Below are 14,183 nucleotides of genomic sequence, written 5' to 3'. Positions count from 1 at the left end.
ATTTTTTTTATTTTTAGAGAAATGGTTTTTAGTTATTTTTTTAAAATTTTTAAATATTGAAAATTCAAAAACATAAATTGTATTGAAACAATTATAGCATAAAAAAATTTCAAAGTAAAGACAATTTTTATATTTACCAGTATTTATACAATGTTATTTGTATCTCAAAATAATTTTAAAATTGTTTTATGTTGAGAGAAATGGTTGTAACTTATTTTTTCTATTTTTTTTTTTTTTGTTTCGGTAGTTATATAGTAGAGAAATAAAATTGATAACAAAAATAGGTGAACATTTTTTTCAAAATTCGTAAAAAATATAAAATATATTTTACAGTATAAAAATGATTTTGAAGAAAATGTTCTTTAAATATTTTTTTTTTTCAATTTTATAATTTATTTTTATGTATGTATGTACATACATATGTATGTATATTAACTTCTGGAGACAGAATTTTTGAGCTTTCTTTCTCTTTATAGAAAAAGCGTTTGAATTGTTTTTATGAAAATATGCTTTTGATGTGTTTTTGTTTTTTTTTTAATTAGAGAGAAATAATGTTGGAAAAAACAATTTTGCGAAAAAAATCGAAATTTTTTTCTTAAAACGTTTTTTCTTGAAATAATTTCACATTGTTTTTATTTATTAAACCAAAAACCAATGACCACCTCATACCAACATCATAACCAACACCACCGAATGATGTCCAAGAGAAGACCCGTTTTTATTTATTTGTCTCGTTTCGTTTGTACACCATTGTTTAGTGTTCGTTCGTATTTTTCTCATGCTTTTTCTGTTCAAAAACACCAGTTATACATATATATATATATATTGTACCTATTAAAACGCCACTTACGCACTTATCACCTCGTTATGTGGCTGAAATAGCTATAGTATGTCTGTATGTACGCATTGCCCACCATTTTATCAACCCTATGTAATTTTTCTTTACCGTTCACCTTATTTCCTCCGCACACAGAACTCCCTAACGGCGGACGGCCAAAAGGAAGATTTCAGCGATTTACCACCGAGTCAACGGCGCAAGAAGCTACAAGCTAAAATTGCCGAACTGCAGCATAAACTCAATCAAGAGGTGGCCACACGTGATGGTCTCATGAAAATGAAGATGGTCTATGAGTCGAACTCATCGTTGGGCAATCCGATGACAGTCGAAGGACAGCTGAATGAGTCCGAGCACAAAATGGAAAAGTTACGCATGGATTTGAAGAAGTTCCAAGGCTATTTGGAGAGTGCGAATCAAATGCCGCTGGCCAGTAATAGTCCGCAAGCGAGTCGCATACTCATGCAGAATGGACACCGAACATCGAGGTGAGTGCCAAAAAATTTTCTATCTCTCTCTAGTACTTACATATATATATTTATATAAATATGTAACTTGCTTTGCAGACATTCCAATGGCAGTGCCGAAGATCACAACGATGATGGCGACGATCATGCCGATGACGGTGGCAGCTTAAGCAGGTCAGGTTCTGAGGATAATGTGGCGCAAATACAAAATGGGCATAATAATAACAATAACGGGTACACTCATAAGTCTATGTTGAAGAAAAAAAAATTAGCTTTAGATCATTTGCCAATTCACTTCATCCATGCTAATTTAATTAACCGTTTCATACCCTTTGTTTATTGTTTTCATTCGTTTTCACAACTTTCTTTGCCCATCCTCATTTCAATGTTTTGTATTTATTGCTACGCGCACAGATATCCCCCGCCAAATGCGCGTTTTTTTTATCGTATTGACTAACATTTTATATATTTTTTCTAAATTTATTTTAATCATAATTGTTGTCCAGATTTTGGTTGTTGCCTATATTTTCCCACTAAATATTAAAACTATGCACTGTTGTTGTTGTATTAGCATTGAATTCTACACACATCGTGAAACTTCTATGTATACCCGGTTTTTAGAGTATTTGTGCCCAAAGTCAAAATGGCACACAATCTAGTATGAGTTCCGGTTATACTAACTAAATGGGCCCCAATTTCTTTGGAAGCAATCCATTGAAACGCTTTATTTAGATTAATTTTCGTGTAAACAATTTAAAAGGACAGGGTTGCACGTAATGTATTAAAAAATGTATAAAAAAATAATTAAAGTAACGCCTAAAATATTTGTTTTTGTTTTGTAATCCAGAAAATATTAATTAAAAAATAATAATTCTCAAAAATTTATCATGCCAAATAGCCAATAGAAAAGCTGAAAATAAATTCCCAAATACTGGAGTGGAAAAAATGTTAATACCAAAGACCCTATAGGAAAATAAAAAGATTTTTTATTCATGTTTATAATTAAAAAATAAAATTGATTTTGAATTAACATTTTTTACTAGTGCATACTTCGTGCTCTACTAATCTGAACTAGAGTTCGCAGAAAATCAACACATTCAATACTCTAGAGCAGTGCTCGAGAAACTTGGGCTTTCATACTATTTGCACTTTATCAATTGTAATTTTGGATTAAAAATTAAATTTTCAAATTATTTAAATTAATTAAAATTTCAAATTATTTTTTTATTTTCAAATTTCTACCAACAAATTTTCAAATTAAATTAAATTTTTAATTATAAATTAAATTTTTAATTATAGTTAAATTTTTAATTAAATCTAAATTTTGATTTCCAGATTATTTTCTAATTTTCCAATTATTAAAAATTTAATTTTCAAATTATTAAAATTAATTAAAATTTCAAATTATTTTTTAATTTTCAAATTATTACCAAAAAATTTTCAAATTAAATTAATTTTAAATTTTGATTTCCAGATTATTTTCTACTTTTCCAATTATTACAAATGAATGTGTTGAAATTAAATTTTTAATTATAGTTAAATTTTTAATTAAATCTAAATTTTGATTTCCAGATTATTTTCTAATTTTCCAATTATTAAAAATTTAATTTTCAAATTATTAAAATTAATTAAATTTCAAATTATTTTTTAATTTTCAAATTATTACCAAAAAATTTTCAAATTAAATTAATTTTAAATTTAATTCTAATTAAATTTTTAATTAAAATAAAATTTTTATTTCCAAATTATTTTCTAACTTTCCAATTATTAAAAATTTAATTTTCTAATTATTAAATTAATTAAAATTACAAATTATTTTTAATTTTCAAATTATTACCAAAAAAATTTCAAATTAAATAAATAAAATATAATTTAAATTTTCAAATTTCAAATTAAATTAAAATTTTGATTCTGATTTGCATTTACATATGTATGTACATATGTATATCCCAAAATTTTGGACTAAAAATTTACAATTTAGCAAAATTAGAATTAAAACTGTAAATATACTGTTTAAACCAAAATTTATTTAATTAAAAAACTCATAACTCGGCTTCCGGTAATATTTTTGTAATTTTTCTTGATTTTGTACCCCGATTTTATGATTTGAGAAATGAGAAGAAATCTGATTAACAAAACTGGGATTCTTGCCTTTACAACAACAACTAAAATTAAGCCAAATCGGTACTGTAAAAACCATGCTAAAAATTAAAAATAAAATCATAAATTAATACACATATGTATATATATATTTCGTATATACTTGCTCATTATTTCATTATTAGTTTCTTGAGATATAAGCAAAAATATTTCTAAGTCACTTTCCTTCATAACTTCCTGTAATTGTTATCACTTATACTCTATACTTATATATTATGAGCAAAATTTAAATTAAAAAGTCTTTCTATTTTTTGCCCACAGTATATTTTGTCAATGACCTTCCCCTCCACATTATTTTATATGTCAATATATGTTGTAACAGCATTTCTCCATCAATTTTTCACTCGTGTAATTATTCATATCATTTTATTAAATTTTTGTGCTCAAAATAACCCGATTTGCCACATTTTCTAAAATTCGAAAATTCAAAAACATTATCAAATTAGTAACTAAGTTTAACCATAAGCATTCGTTTTAAATTGCAAACGAAATATTCGTTTCGTTGTGTTCTCTTTTATTTCATTTCATTTTTTGGCACTTCATTGTTCGCTTGTTTGCTGCGTCAAATCAAAACCAATACACCATTACCAATCATACGAATTGCTACACAAATTTCCTCTTTTGCATGCGCGGCTACAAAATCAGCAGTTCGGCTAGTCCCGAAAGCGGTTTGGGTACGTCGCACACCTCACTGCCGGGTTCAGGACAGGGTAGTGCGAACGAGAACGCCATCGGCGAGGACGACTACGATGGAGCGGAGATCGAGGTGCTGCAGCCACTGGGCACGTGTCGAGCGCTCTACCCCTTCGAAGGTGAGCACCGTTATAAATAACTATGTAGCTTGCAATTTTTATTAATTTGTTTCTATATTTGCTGCCCTTAGCGACCAGCGAAGGCAGCATACCGATGATTGAGGGCGAAGAACTGCAAGTCATTGAGATCGATCAGGGCGACGGTTGGACGCGCGTGCGCCGTGCCAACGCGGCGAACGGCTGGGATGAGGGATTTGTGCCGACTAGTTATATTGAATGTACACTGTATGCATAAGTCGTTTATATAATTGTTTAAAGATCAACTTTTTTTTAATTAATTATTAATACTTAATTAATTTGCCTTAATTTAAGTACGAAAAGAGTTGATTTAGTTAGTTTGTTATTACTTTATGTTGAAATTTGGCACTTTTAGTTTTGTGTTTTTCATTTTTGATTTTTATTTTTTGAAAATTTCCACTCCTTGAATTATTGGCGAGTTCTGATTTGCTGTTTCTAATGTATAAATATGCTCTGTGTAAAAAAGTGACTTACTAACCGAACTTCCACATGCTCCAACAACAATCAAACAATCATAGTCCATACATACATTTGGTTGAGAGCATGGCATTCATTTATAAAAGCAACAAAGCTGTCGACGGCGCCGAGCCGAGCAGTTCCACAAGCAGCACACCGACTATTGACTATTTCGAGCAACAACACAGCAGTGTTGTCTAGCAAACTATGTAAATGTGTATGTGTCCCAAAACGTTTCGATTCCAAAATGACCAAATTCGATTTGCTGACTTTGAGCGCAAGTGAGCGATAGCGAAAGAGAGAGAGAGAGAGGGCGTAACTTAAGCGCGAAATAACTGATAACCAAGTATTGTGAATTGCTTTTCATTATGTACGATTATTATTCATAATTTTTTTCATTTTAAATTTTTCGTAATGTTTATATAGAAAAATAATTAAAACTAATTTAAAATGCTGTGAGAAAGAAATTATTACAGACAGTGATACAACTCTATTGTAATTGTATAAATGAAAAAAATATATAAAAAAAAATTGCAGAAATGTGCAAAACTGCAAAGAAAACATAAACAAAGAAAAAAGATTTGTTAGGGGGGGTCAGCGGGGCAAATGGTTGACTTAAAGGGGGATATGCCGCTCTACTAGGCAGTGTTTTGTAAATGCGTTTGCGTAGATAATATGAAATTGTATTTTTATTTTAATGCATTTTTTCATTTTTCGCCACCACAGTCACAGCCACAACTGTTATTATATACATACATACATATTAATTATATCAAAATATGTAAGAAATTGCACGCTTTCACGCAGCAAATTAAAAAAATTTAAAATTTAATTGTAAATTATTGTCAAAAACTCACTAACAGATCTCTCTCTAAGCAAGCAAATACAAAAAAATATGTATTACAATAAAAAATAAATAACTTAAATCAAATGCAAAATATTTAAAACTATAAAGCGCAACCTCTACTAAGCACCAGCAACACAATCATACAAAACACTATCAATTTATTATAAATAATGCAAATATGCCGTAAAAAAGCATTGAATTATTTGAAAAAAATAAATATATAAAATGCATCACTTCATACATACTCTTACACATCATAAACTAAACCAATGGCAAGTAAAATAATAATAAAAACGTAAAATGAACATACTAATTAATTCTATTAAAATATTGAAATGCTGAAATTTAATTATACGCTGCCTCCACCGTGCTAAGAAAAATGCAGGGAAACCGGAAAAAAATATAATTTTTTATTCTAAATTTTTTTGCTAATTGATTTTTAGCTCAATTTTATTTATTATTGATTTTTAATTTCTAATAAAAATATTATTTTTAATATATAAATTTTATATATTTTTTAATTTGAAAAAAGTTTTTTTAATTTTTTTAATAAAATTTTTTTTTTTTTTAGTTTTGTAAAAAATTTTTTTTTAATAAAATATTTTTTAATTTTGAATAAAAACATTTTTATTTATTTTTAATTTTAAAAAAATTTTTTTTTTTTTTAATTTTTAATAAAATATAATTTTTTTTTTGTTTAGAAATTTTTTTTTAACAAAATATTTTTTTTTAATTTGGAATAAAAATATTTTATTTTTTAATAAAATAATTTTTAAAATTTTCTTTTTTTATTTTAGTAAGAAAATATGTTTTTTTATAAAAAGATTTTTTTTATTTCTTAATAAAATAGTTTTTTTTAATTTTTTTGTATTTTATATGTTTTATGTTTTTTTAATTTTAGTGAAAAATTTTAATTTAAGTTTTTTGATTTGCAATTACTTTAATTAATTTTTTTCTGGTTTTTCATTTAAAGTTTTTTCAGTGTTTCAGTTTCAGGGATGCTGATTGGCCGGCCCCATCATTATTTGGTGTTAACGTTTTTATGTCCATTAACCGGACATAAAGCCGGGTCGCGCCAGTGTGCACTTATGAGAGATTTCACTTTTTTTAATTAATTAAAATTATTTTTTTTTATATTTTTGGATTTTCTATTATTTTAATAAATTTTTATTTTTTGATTAATTTTTTAATCAAAATATTTTTAACAAAATATATTTTTTTTATTTTTTAATTCAATTTTTTTTTTCGCTAATTGTATTTAACTTTTTTCATAAAAATCGCAATTTTTATATTTTTGGTTTTCAAATAATTAAATTAATATTAAATTTCTTAATTAATATTTTTTCATTAAAATAAATTTGATTAAACACTTTATTTAATTTTTGTTTGCATTTTGTTAAATAAAATTGTTATTTTTTATAAATTTGGATTTTCAATTATTTTAATACATTGTTTTTTGATTATTTTTAATTTTTAATTATTTGTTAATCAACATATTTTTGATTGAACATTTCTTAAAAATATTTTTATTTCTTAGTTAACTTTTTTTTAATAAAAAATTAAATTTTTTAATTTATTAATTAATTGTATTTAATTTTTTTAAAATAATTTTCACTTTTTAATTAAAATTTTTGTTTTTTTTAATTAATCTATTGTAATGCATTTTTTTTATTAAAATTGTAATTTTTTATGATTTGATATTCAATTATTTTGATTAACTTTAATTTTCTTAATTATTATTTTTTCATATTTTTAACTAAAATGTTTTTGATTAAACATTTTTAATTATTTTATTTTAATCTTATTAATTAAAAATTTTTGATTACATTTTTAAAATATTTTTTAATCAAAATGGTTTTGCTTAATTTTTTTTTAAATATGTATCTATAATGTATATAATTTTTCATTTTTTTTTTAAATTAAATTTTTCAATTCACTTATTTTAATTAAATTTTTTACCTAATTAATTAATTGTATTAATCTTTATTTTAACATTTTTTATTTTTTACTTTTATTTCTTAATTAAAATTGTAATTTTTTTATAATTTTTGGTTTTCAATTATTTTGATTAATTTTAATTGTTTTATTTTTTTTTAATTTATTAAATTTTAATTTTTTTTTATATTTTTGAATCGAAATGGTTTCGTTTACAATTTTTTTTTAAATATTTTTTTAATTTTTCAATTTTTAATTTAATTAAAATTGTAATTTTTATTTTTTTAATTAAATTATTTTGATTTTAATTGTCTTATTTTTTTATAATTTATTAAATATTTTTATATTTTGAATAAAATATTTTGATAAAATAAAACAATATTTTATTTAATATTATTTTTAAATGTCATTAATGTTTTTTTTTTTAATTATTATAAATTTTGTTAATTTTTATAATTTTTTTTAACTTTTAATTATATTTTTTTTTAACTTCTAATTATAATTTGTTTTGGTTATTAGGATTCTTTTCTATTTAATTTGATAGTATAAAATGCAGCATTAGTTTCTCATATTTTCTTTGCTTTAATTTTTAATTTCTAACTTAATAATTTCTCGTTGATGATTTCCGTTATATCTCTTTAGCGAGCTTTTGTACAGTTTCCTTTAAAGCTAAATAAGTAAATATGTAATAATCATTTATTATTAGTGACATAAGTTAGCTTCTAATTTGCGCCTTATTTTTCGTAATTATATTAATATAAATGTATATGTATGCATATGTACATATATGCGAGTATATAAGCATTTGTAACTAACTGTAAGTGAGTTTAGTTTAAACAAAGCAAAAAATATGTTGTGAAATATATATGAAACAAAGCGAAAACATAACAAAACTAACAACAACAAAGCGCTAGCATAAGCACTAGCTCAAAAGCAAAGCAAGTTATGTTTGTATGTATTATTATTACTATGCTCTGCTATGTTAATCGGAAAGCGCTTAAATTCTCTGTTAAACCCTATGTAATTTGTACACTAATTTAGCGGAAAGTAACTAGCAAACAAATATAGAACAGTTAGATAAATCAGCAGCGCAGTTAAATGAATGAAATAACAGTAAATAATTATATAACTATAAACATATAAGTACATAAGTCAGACCTAATAAGAAACACCTGCAAAAATACACTTGAAAATGTCTCCACCACATCTGTAATTTATATACATACATACATAAGCAGCCCCAAACCCGCGCCACAAGTTTCCACTACAAAACTACAAATGAACGCAAGTGTATAACTGTAAAAAGTAAAGAAAGTAAAGAGAGTGTATAATTTACCATAATTTGTACTATAAAACGTTTAAGTATGTATGTAATTAAGTTTAATTAGCATTTAAGTTATGATTTTTTTGTACGTCAGGAAGTAACGGTTATTTATGCTTATGCTCTTGTGTGTCTTCAGTGCGCATGCGCGCCACGCTTTACGTTCGCACCTAATTTAATTATAAATAGTACGCAAAATAAGCCTAAGTTCAGCCCCCCTGATGGGTGTGGCTTGTCGTTCGTGTGCAACAAGCGAAATTATTAACTAATATTATTGATCTATGAAATACCATTTTTTATAAGTAAACATAATATACAACTATATATATATATATATTGAAAACATACATACATATATATAACATATATATATATATATATACATATTTAAACGAATGTAAACTATTAAAGAGCGCGCGTTTAACGGTAAAATGTTTGGTAGACGCAGTCAAGTCGTAGGCGCAGTGGCGAGCGTAGCGCGCAACAGTGTGAGCGGAAAAGCATAAAATTCCAAAATTTTTAATTGAAATGAAATTTGAAATTTATCACCTATACATACACACATATATGTATAGTATATATGTATATGCATATAATATATTATTATATATATATTATACGGTAAGAAAATGATGAAAATAAATATTAATAAAATCGAATGACGAAATTGTATTGAAATTTGCCACAACAACAACACACTTGGAGCGTGTTGTGCTCATTTGTGCGCTTGCGCATTATAGAAAAGTGCATACGCTCTCATATGCATTGCAGTTACACTGAGTGTGCAGCAAAAATAAGGTGAATAAATAAAGTAAATAAAAAGAAAAAATTAAGTAAAAAGAAACAGCTTAGCATTTTTATTTCGTAATTTAAATACATTTGCCCACAGTGAAACTGGTCCGTCTGTTAATAAAATCCTTTGGCTGCAAACAAGTCTAGGATTAATTTGTTCACAATAATTGTTGTGAATTTGATTAGTTCAATTTGCTTAAATTACAAATACAAGAACAAATTTATTTTTAATTAAATCAACTTTTTTATAACATGTTAAGAGGGGCTTTGCTCGGGTATAACCGCACATTTCATACTTTCAATGATTAAGGCCAGAGAAGTAACTTCAGGTACATAAGGCTTGTTAGTGAGTAGGGGCAAGTTTTCACTCGATTTTATTTATTCTAAGTACAAAGAAGTGCCGTTATTAAAAATAGGCTCTCTAATATTCATTAAGATGGCTCACATGTTGGCCAATATATATAAAATCAGCCGGAAGCTCGATATTTATAATAGGTATATGGAGGCAAAGGGAAGTATTGACCCGATTCAACCCATTTTTAACACACAGACATACTACTCTCAGGAAAGTATTCTCTCCAAATTTCAACTAAATATCTCACAGATTCACCTATATTTTCGATAAAATGTTCGCAATTGGAACTTTGATCCACATATTTGGTATCTGGGTACTTGATTAGTTTAGCTTCGATTTGGACACGTTTTGGTCATAAGTTGGCCTCCTTTAAAGGACCTATTGTGGCGAATTTTCACCCCTAAACATTCACTGGTGCTTGTTTTGCATTTTGGAAAGTGAAGGAATCAGATGGAATTTAAAATTGGAATATAGAAAAGTCAAGGTAACATTATGAGATATGGCTCTTCGGCGAATCATGGGCTGCGGGACCGGACATTCCAGGTGCATGCTCTTAAATCGAAATCCTTAATGCGTTTGTTTGTCACGGTCGGCATCAAAAGGTGGATCTCTCGTCCGAGAATTGAGGTTTACCATTTTTTCAAATCGCTCATCAATCAGGGAAGATTTTTCGCAAATGCCTTGATAGATCCTAGCCGACCAATTTGTATTAAAACAAAATGACAGCAAAAAAGCTATTGCTTGAGAATAGCATTCATCCGAGTTGACTCCAATCAAATTCAGCGTGTGGACACCACACGGTGGCGCCTGGTTATTGTTGTTGTAGGGATTATCTACCTGCACGAAGTCAGCGATATTACTTAATCCTAGTCCCAGCAAAGATGGGATTAGTATCGTTCGGTAACTCGTTTCATGCAGGACATAAGTTGAGGTCTATTCTGTATAAGTAGGAGTTTATCCTGCTACTGCACCCAGAACGAAGCTGCGTTAGAGTCACTCTTGATTCACGCGGCAACTCGAGATCTTGTTCTGCGATTGGTGGCATTTGGACTCTTAAGTGGACATTAACTGGGAGGAAGTCAGTGCAAGTGTTATTATCTCCATTGCGAATGGCGTTCAATGAATATCGAAAGTTAATCGCGACCGAAATTTTGTCGGTATATTGTTGTATGTACTGGAAGAATGTTCTGCTGATGTGCCTAGAATGCGGTTCTTCGAAAACATCCGAGCAAAAACTGCTTAAAGAGGAGGGTGTTATGCTCTTACAGGCAGCATGCGGATCTCTCTGTGTATGTGCTGGTTGGGAGACACCAGGAGGCATCTCGTAACTGTCCGGAGTGCGGTATTTTTACAAGTTTGTATCTTCTCCATCTCCGTCCTACTACATCCAGTACACACTATATATGGATGTCGTAGTTTATAACGGGCCGGCCGATCGTCTTGCAGACTGTCAGCAACGTCTCTTTGTCTTTACCCTAAGTGTTTTCGGCTAGTGACTTAAGGATCTTGTTGCGGCTGATTGTTGACCGCTCAGATAGTTTATGATTCACCTCTTAAATCCTGGAGGAGGCATGGTTTGTTCGATGTCCTCAAGTAGACTTGTATGGTTGACTCTGTCGAAAGCGCTAAGAACTGTGGTGGTGCTGTGCACTTTACGGAATCCGTGCTTATGTTTGGCTAGGCTCAGGTGGTGTGTGAAGATCAGGAATGACAAGGCCTCAAGTGGCCTAATCGGCTAAAGTAGCCGGCACATTTCTTCGGGTCCGAGGAGGCATGACCGTTGAATTGGATTTCGACACGATTATCGTCATTTTTCCTTGTATTGCACAGAAAAATGACAGTATTCCAAAGCTTGCTCACTCGGCCGGGAATTGCTTGACTTTAAGTGCTCTACCCATTTCGTCCGCGAATATAGATTTATCAAGTTGAGATTTCTTATATGGCATCACAGGGATTGACCTCGAATAAGCAGTCGCGCTCATTGGCTAAGACCACTGACTCAGCTAGGAAGTGACACAACTAACTATTGTGATGTCAGGCGACATTCGTCGTCCATGGTGCAGAGTTTCAAAACTCGTATCTGTTCCGCCAGCTGCATCCCCCTAGGATCGTTTGACAAGCAGGAGTGCCAAAGATCGTAGTACGTATTAAAGTCACCATGTACTAGACGGCAATAACTTTTCTGATTTTTTCATAACAATCTACAAAAACGAGAAAATGATCATTTATTGATAATAATAACGTTTAAATAAATGTTCGAAATATCACATTATGGAAAATATGACTCCTTCGAGAGCTCCGGTCCCTTGGGGAATAAAGAAGGTGGATGGACGACACGCATGTGGCAAGTTTTCGATGACTTCGCGACTTTCGCTGAATGTCTTGGGCCACTCAAATTCTAGTGTTCGTGATAAAGCAGAAATCCCAAAAAAACTTGTGCACAATATTTATCTCGACGAACAAAGACCAAGACTTGTATGGTGCGGAGGCATGGACAATGGTATCATCTAATGAAACAACCTTAGGAGTGTTAGAAAGAAAGATTTTGCGGAAGATTTATGGTTCTTTGCTCATTGGCAACGGTGAGTACCGCAGTCGACGGAACGATGAGCTTTGAAGGTTTGAAATTCAGTACCCGCTGGTGGAAGAGGAAAACCTCCACTCCGTTGGAGAAGGACCTGGCTGCTCTTGGTATCTACAACTGGCGTCAAATAGCGAAAAGTAGAAACGACTACATGTTAACTCCGCATATTTCTGGTAAGCGGGGTCTACGCCAGTAAAGGAGAAGGAGCATCGGTAAGGATGAAAGCAACTTCAAATATTTCACACCATTTCAGAATAAATATTGTATTTCTGTAATATTTTTCCAATTTCACTTTATTTAATTTAAATTTTTTGGTTGTATGCTTTTAAGCCATCAATACATATGTCTTATTGCCTAGTAAACATATTTTCTTTATTAGCTACATTTACATATATGATTAGATAAGTATGCCTTGGCTGAGTGTCACACTTATGGTCATTATACTGATTAATATTTATTTATACACTACAAAAAATTTTTCTGTTTTTTGTTTTCATGAAGTATTCGTTTATTTGATTATGAAACATTTTTATGTAACACACCTTTTCCAATCGTTAAATACAGTTATTTGATCGTTTTGTGATCACTCGGTGACTATGTGACTGTTCGCCTTCGTTTATGGTGTTATATTTTTACAGTGTCAACATGATTTGTTGAAGAAATGTCAAATAAAAAGTTAACAAAATTTTTTTAACAATTTTGCTGCACACTTGAAAAGGTTTTATAAATTCTTTCAGATAATATAGATAAACCTCTCAGATATATGTATATAGTAGTATAAAAGAAAAATGGATTTCAGTGAATTATGGCATACAAATTTACAACGAAGACTTGAAAATTATATACCTCACGAGGTATTCACTTCTAGTTGGATGAGTATGAGATTGCTGTTTGGCTTATTCAGGGTTTCACGCTTGGTCTTAGTACCTATTGCAAACAAACTTTCCTTCTAGTTCACAATCCAGTACGTTTGAAACAATATAACTTCTGTGAAGGCTTTTGAAGCTCGACGCACCATATTTTAACGAAGGTTGCTCCTTTACCAGCACTATCAATAATGGTTTCTATGAAGACTTTTCACGTTAGACTTATGTTTATGCTTGAAACTGTCTTTTTACTGCTACAAAAATGAGCTTGAAAGCAACGTTCGAGTCTCAACTGGCCACTGTCTCAAAGCTTTGGTCACTGTCCCTGTACTGTCTGACAGGGTTGATTAGCAAATTCTCTTCTTTGGTTTTTTGTAGCTCATCCGAATGGTTATTTTTGATTGCATTAATGGGTAATACGAGCCTTGATATTATAAAAAGGTTTGTGTTTTTGCTAAAAATAGCAGCATAAATGTAGGCAAAGCTTAAAAAGTGACTAGACATTATAAAAAGGTATGAGTCTTCGCTAAAATGACAGCCTAAATGTAGACAAAGTTGCTTTTTTAACATACTTATGTGCGTATATAATGTAGAGAGCATAAATTTGTATGTATTTCCATAATTCCATACCAAATCCATTTTCCTCGAAACAGAAAATTATATTTTGAACAGTTTCTATAAGAAAATATGAGAAAATTTTTTTTTTCAAATACCAAAATTGTATATATAAGCTGA

General features: G+C 29.2%; 1 protein-coding gene across 11 annotated transcripts in view; it reads left to right on the top strand.

Annotated features, from left to right (window-relative positions):
* The window catches only part of LOC120776863 (formin-binding protein 1-like), a 164,210-nt gene extending 158,651 nt beyond the window's left edge, over positions 1 to 5,559 (top strand). For 3 of the 11 annotated variants that reach the window (XM_040107912.1, XM_040107911.1, XM_040107909.1), the window contains 4 exons: positions 974 to 1,323; positions 1,402 to 1,536; positions 4,108 to 4,274; positions 4,346 to 5,559. In XM_040107912.1, coding sequence (XP_039963846.1) covers positions 974 to 1,323; positions 1,402 to 1,536; positions 4,108 to 4,274; positions 4,346 to 4,509 — 816 coding nt within the window. In that variant the 3' untranslated portion in view covers positions 4,510 to 5,559. The remainder of the gene's footprint in view (positions 1 to 973; positions 1,324 to 1,401; positions 1,537 to 4,107; positions 4,275 to 4,345) is intronic. The other 8 variants (XM_040107918.1, XM_040107915.1, XM_040107917.1 and 5 more) reach the window with 5 other exon arrangements.
* The last annotated feature ends 8,624 nt before the right edge of the window (positions 5,560 to 14,183 follow it).

The sequence above is a fragment of the Bactrocera tryoni genome, chromosome 5 (genome assembly GCF_016617805.1).
Source record: "Bactrocera tryoni isolate S06 chromosome 5, CSIRO_BtryS06_freeze2, whole genome shotgun sequence".
Taxonomy (NCBI): Eukaryota; Metazoa; Arthropoda; class Insecta; order Diptera; family Tephritidae; genus Bactrocera; species Bactrocera tryoni.
This window is presented reverse-complemented; position numbering and strand designations above follow the sequence as displayed.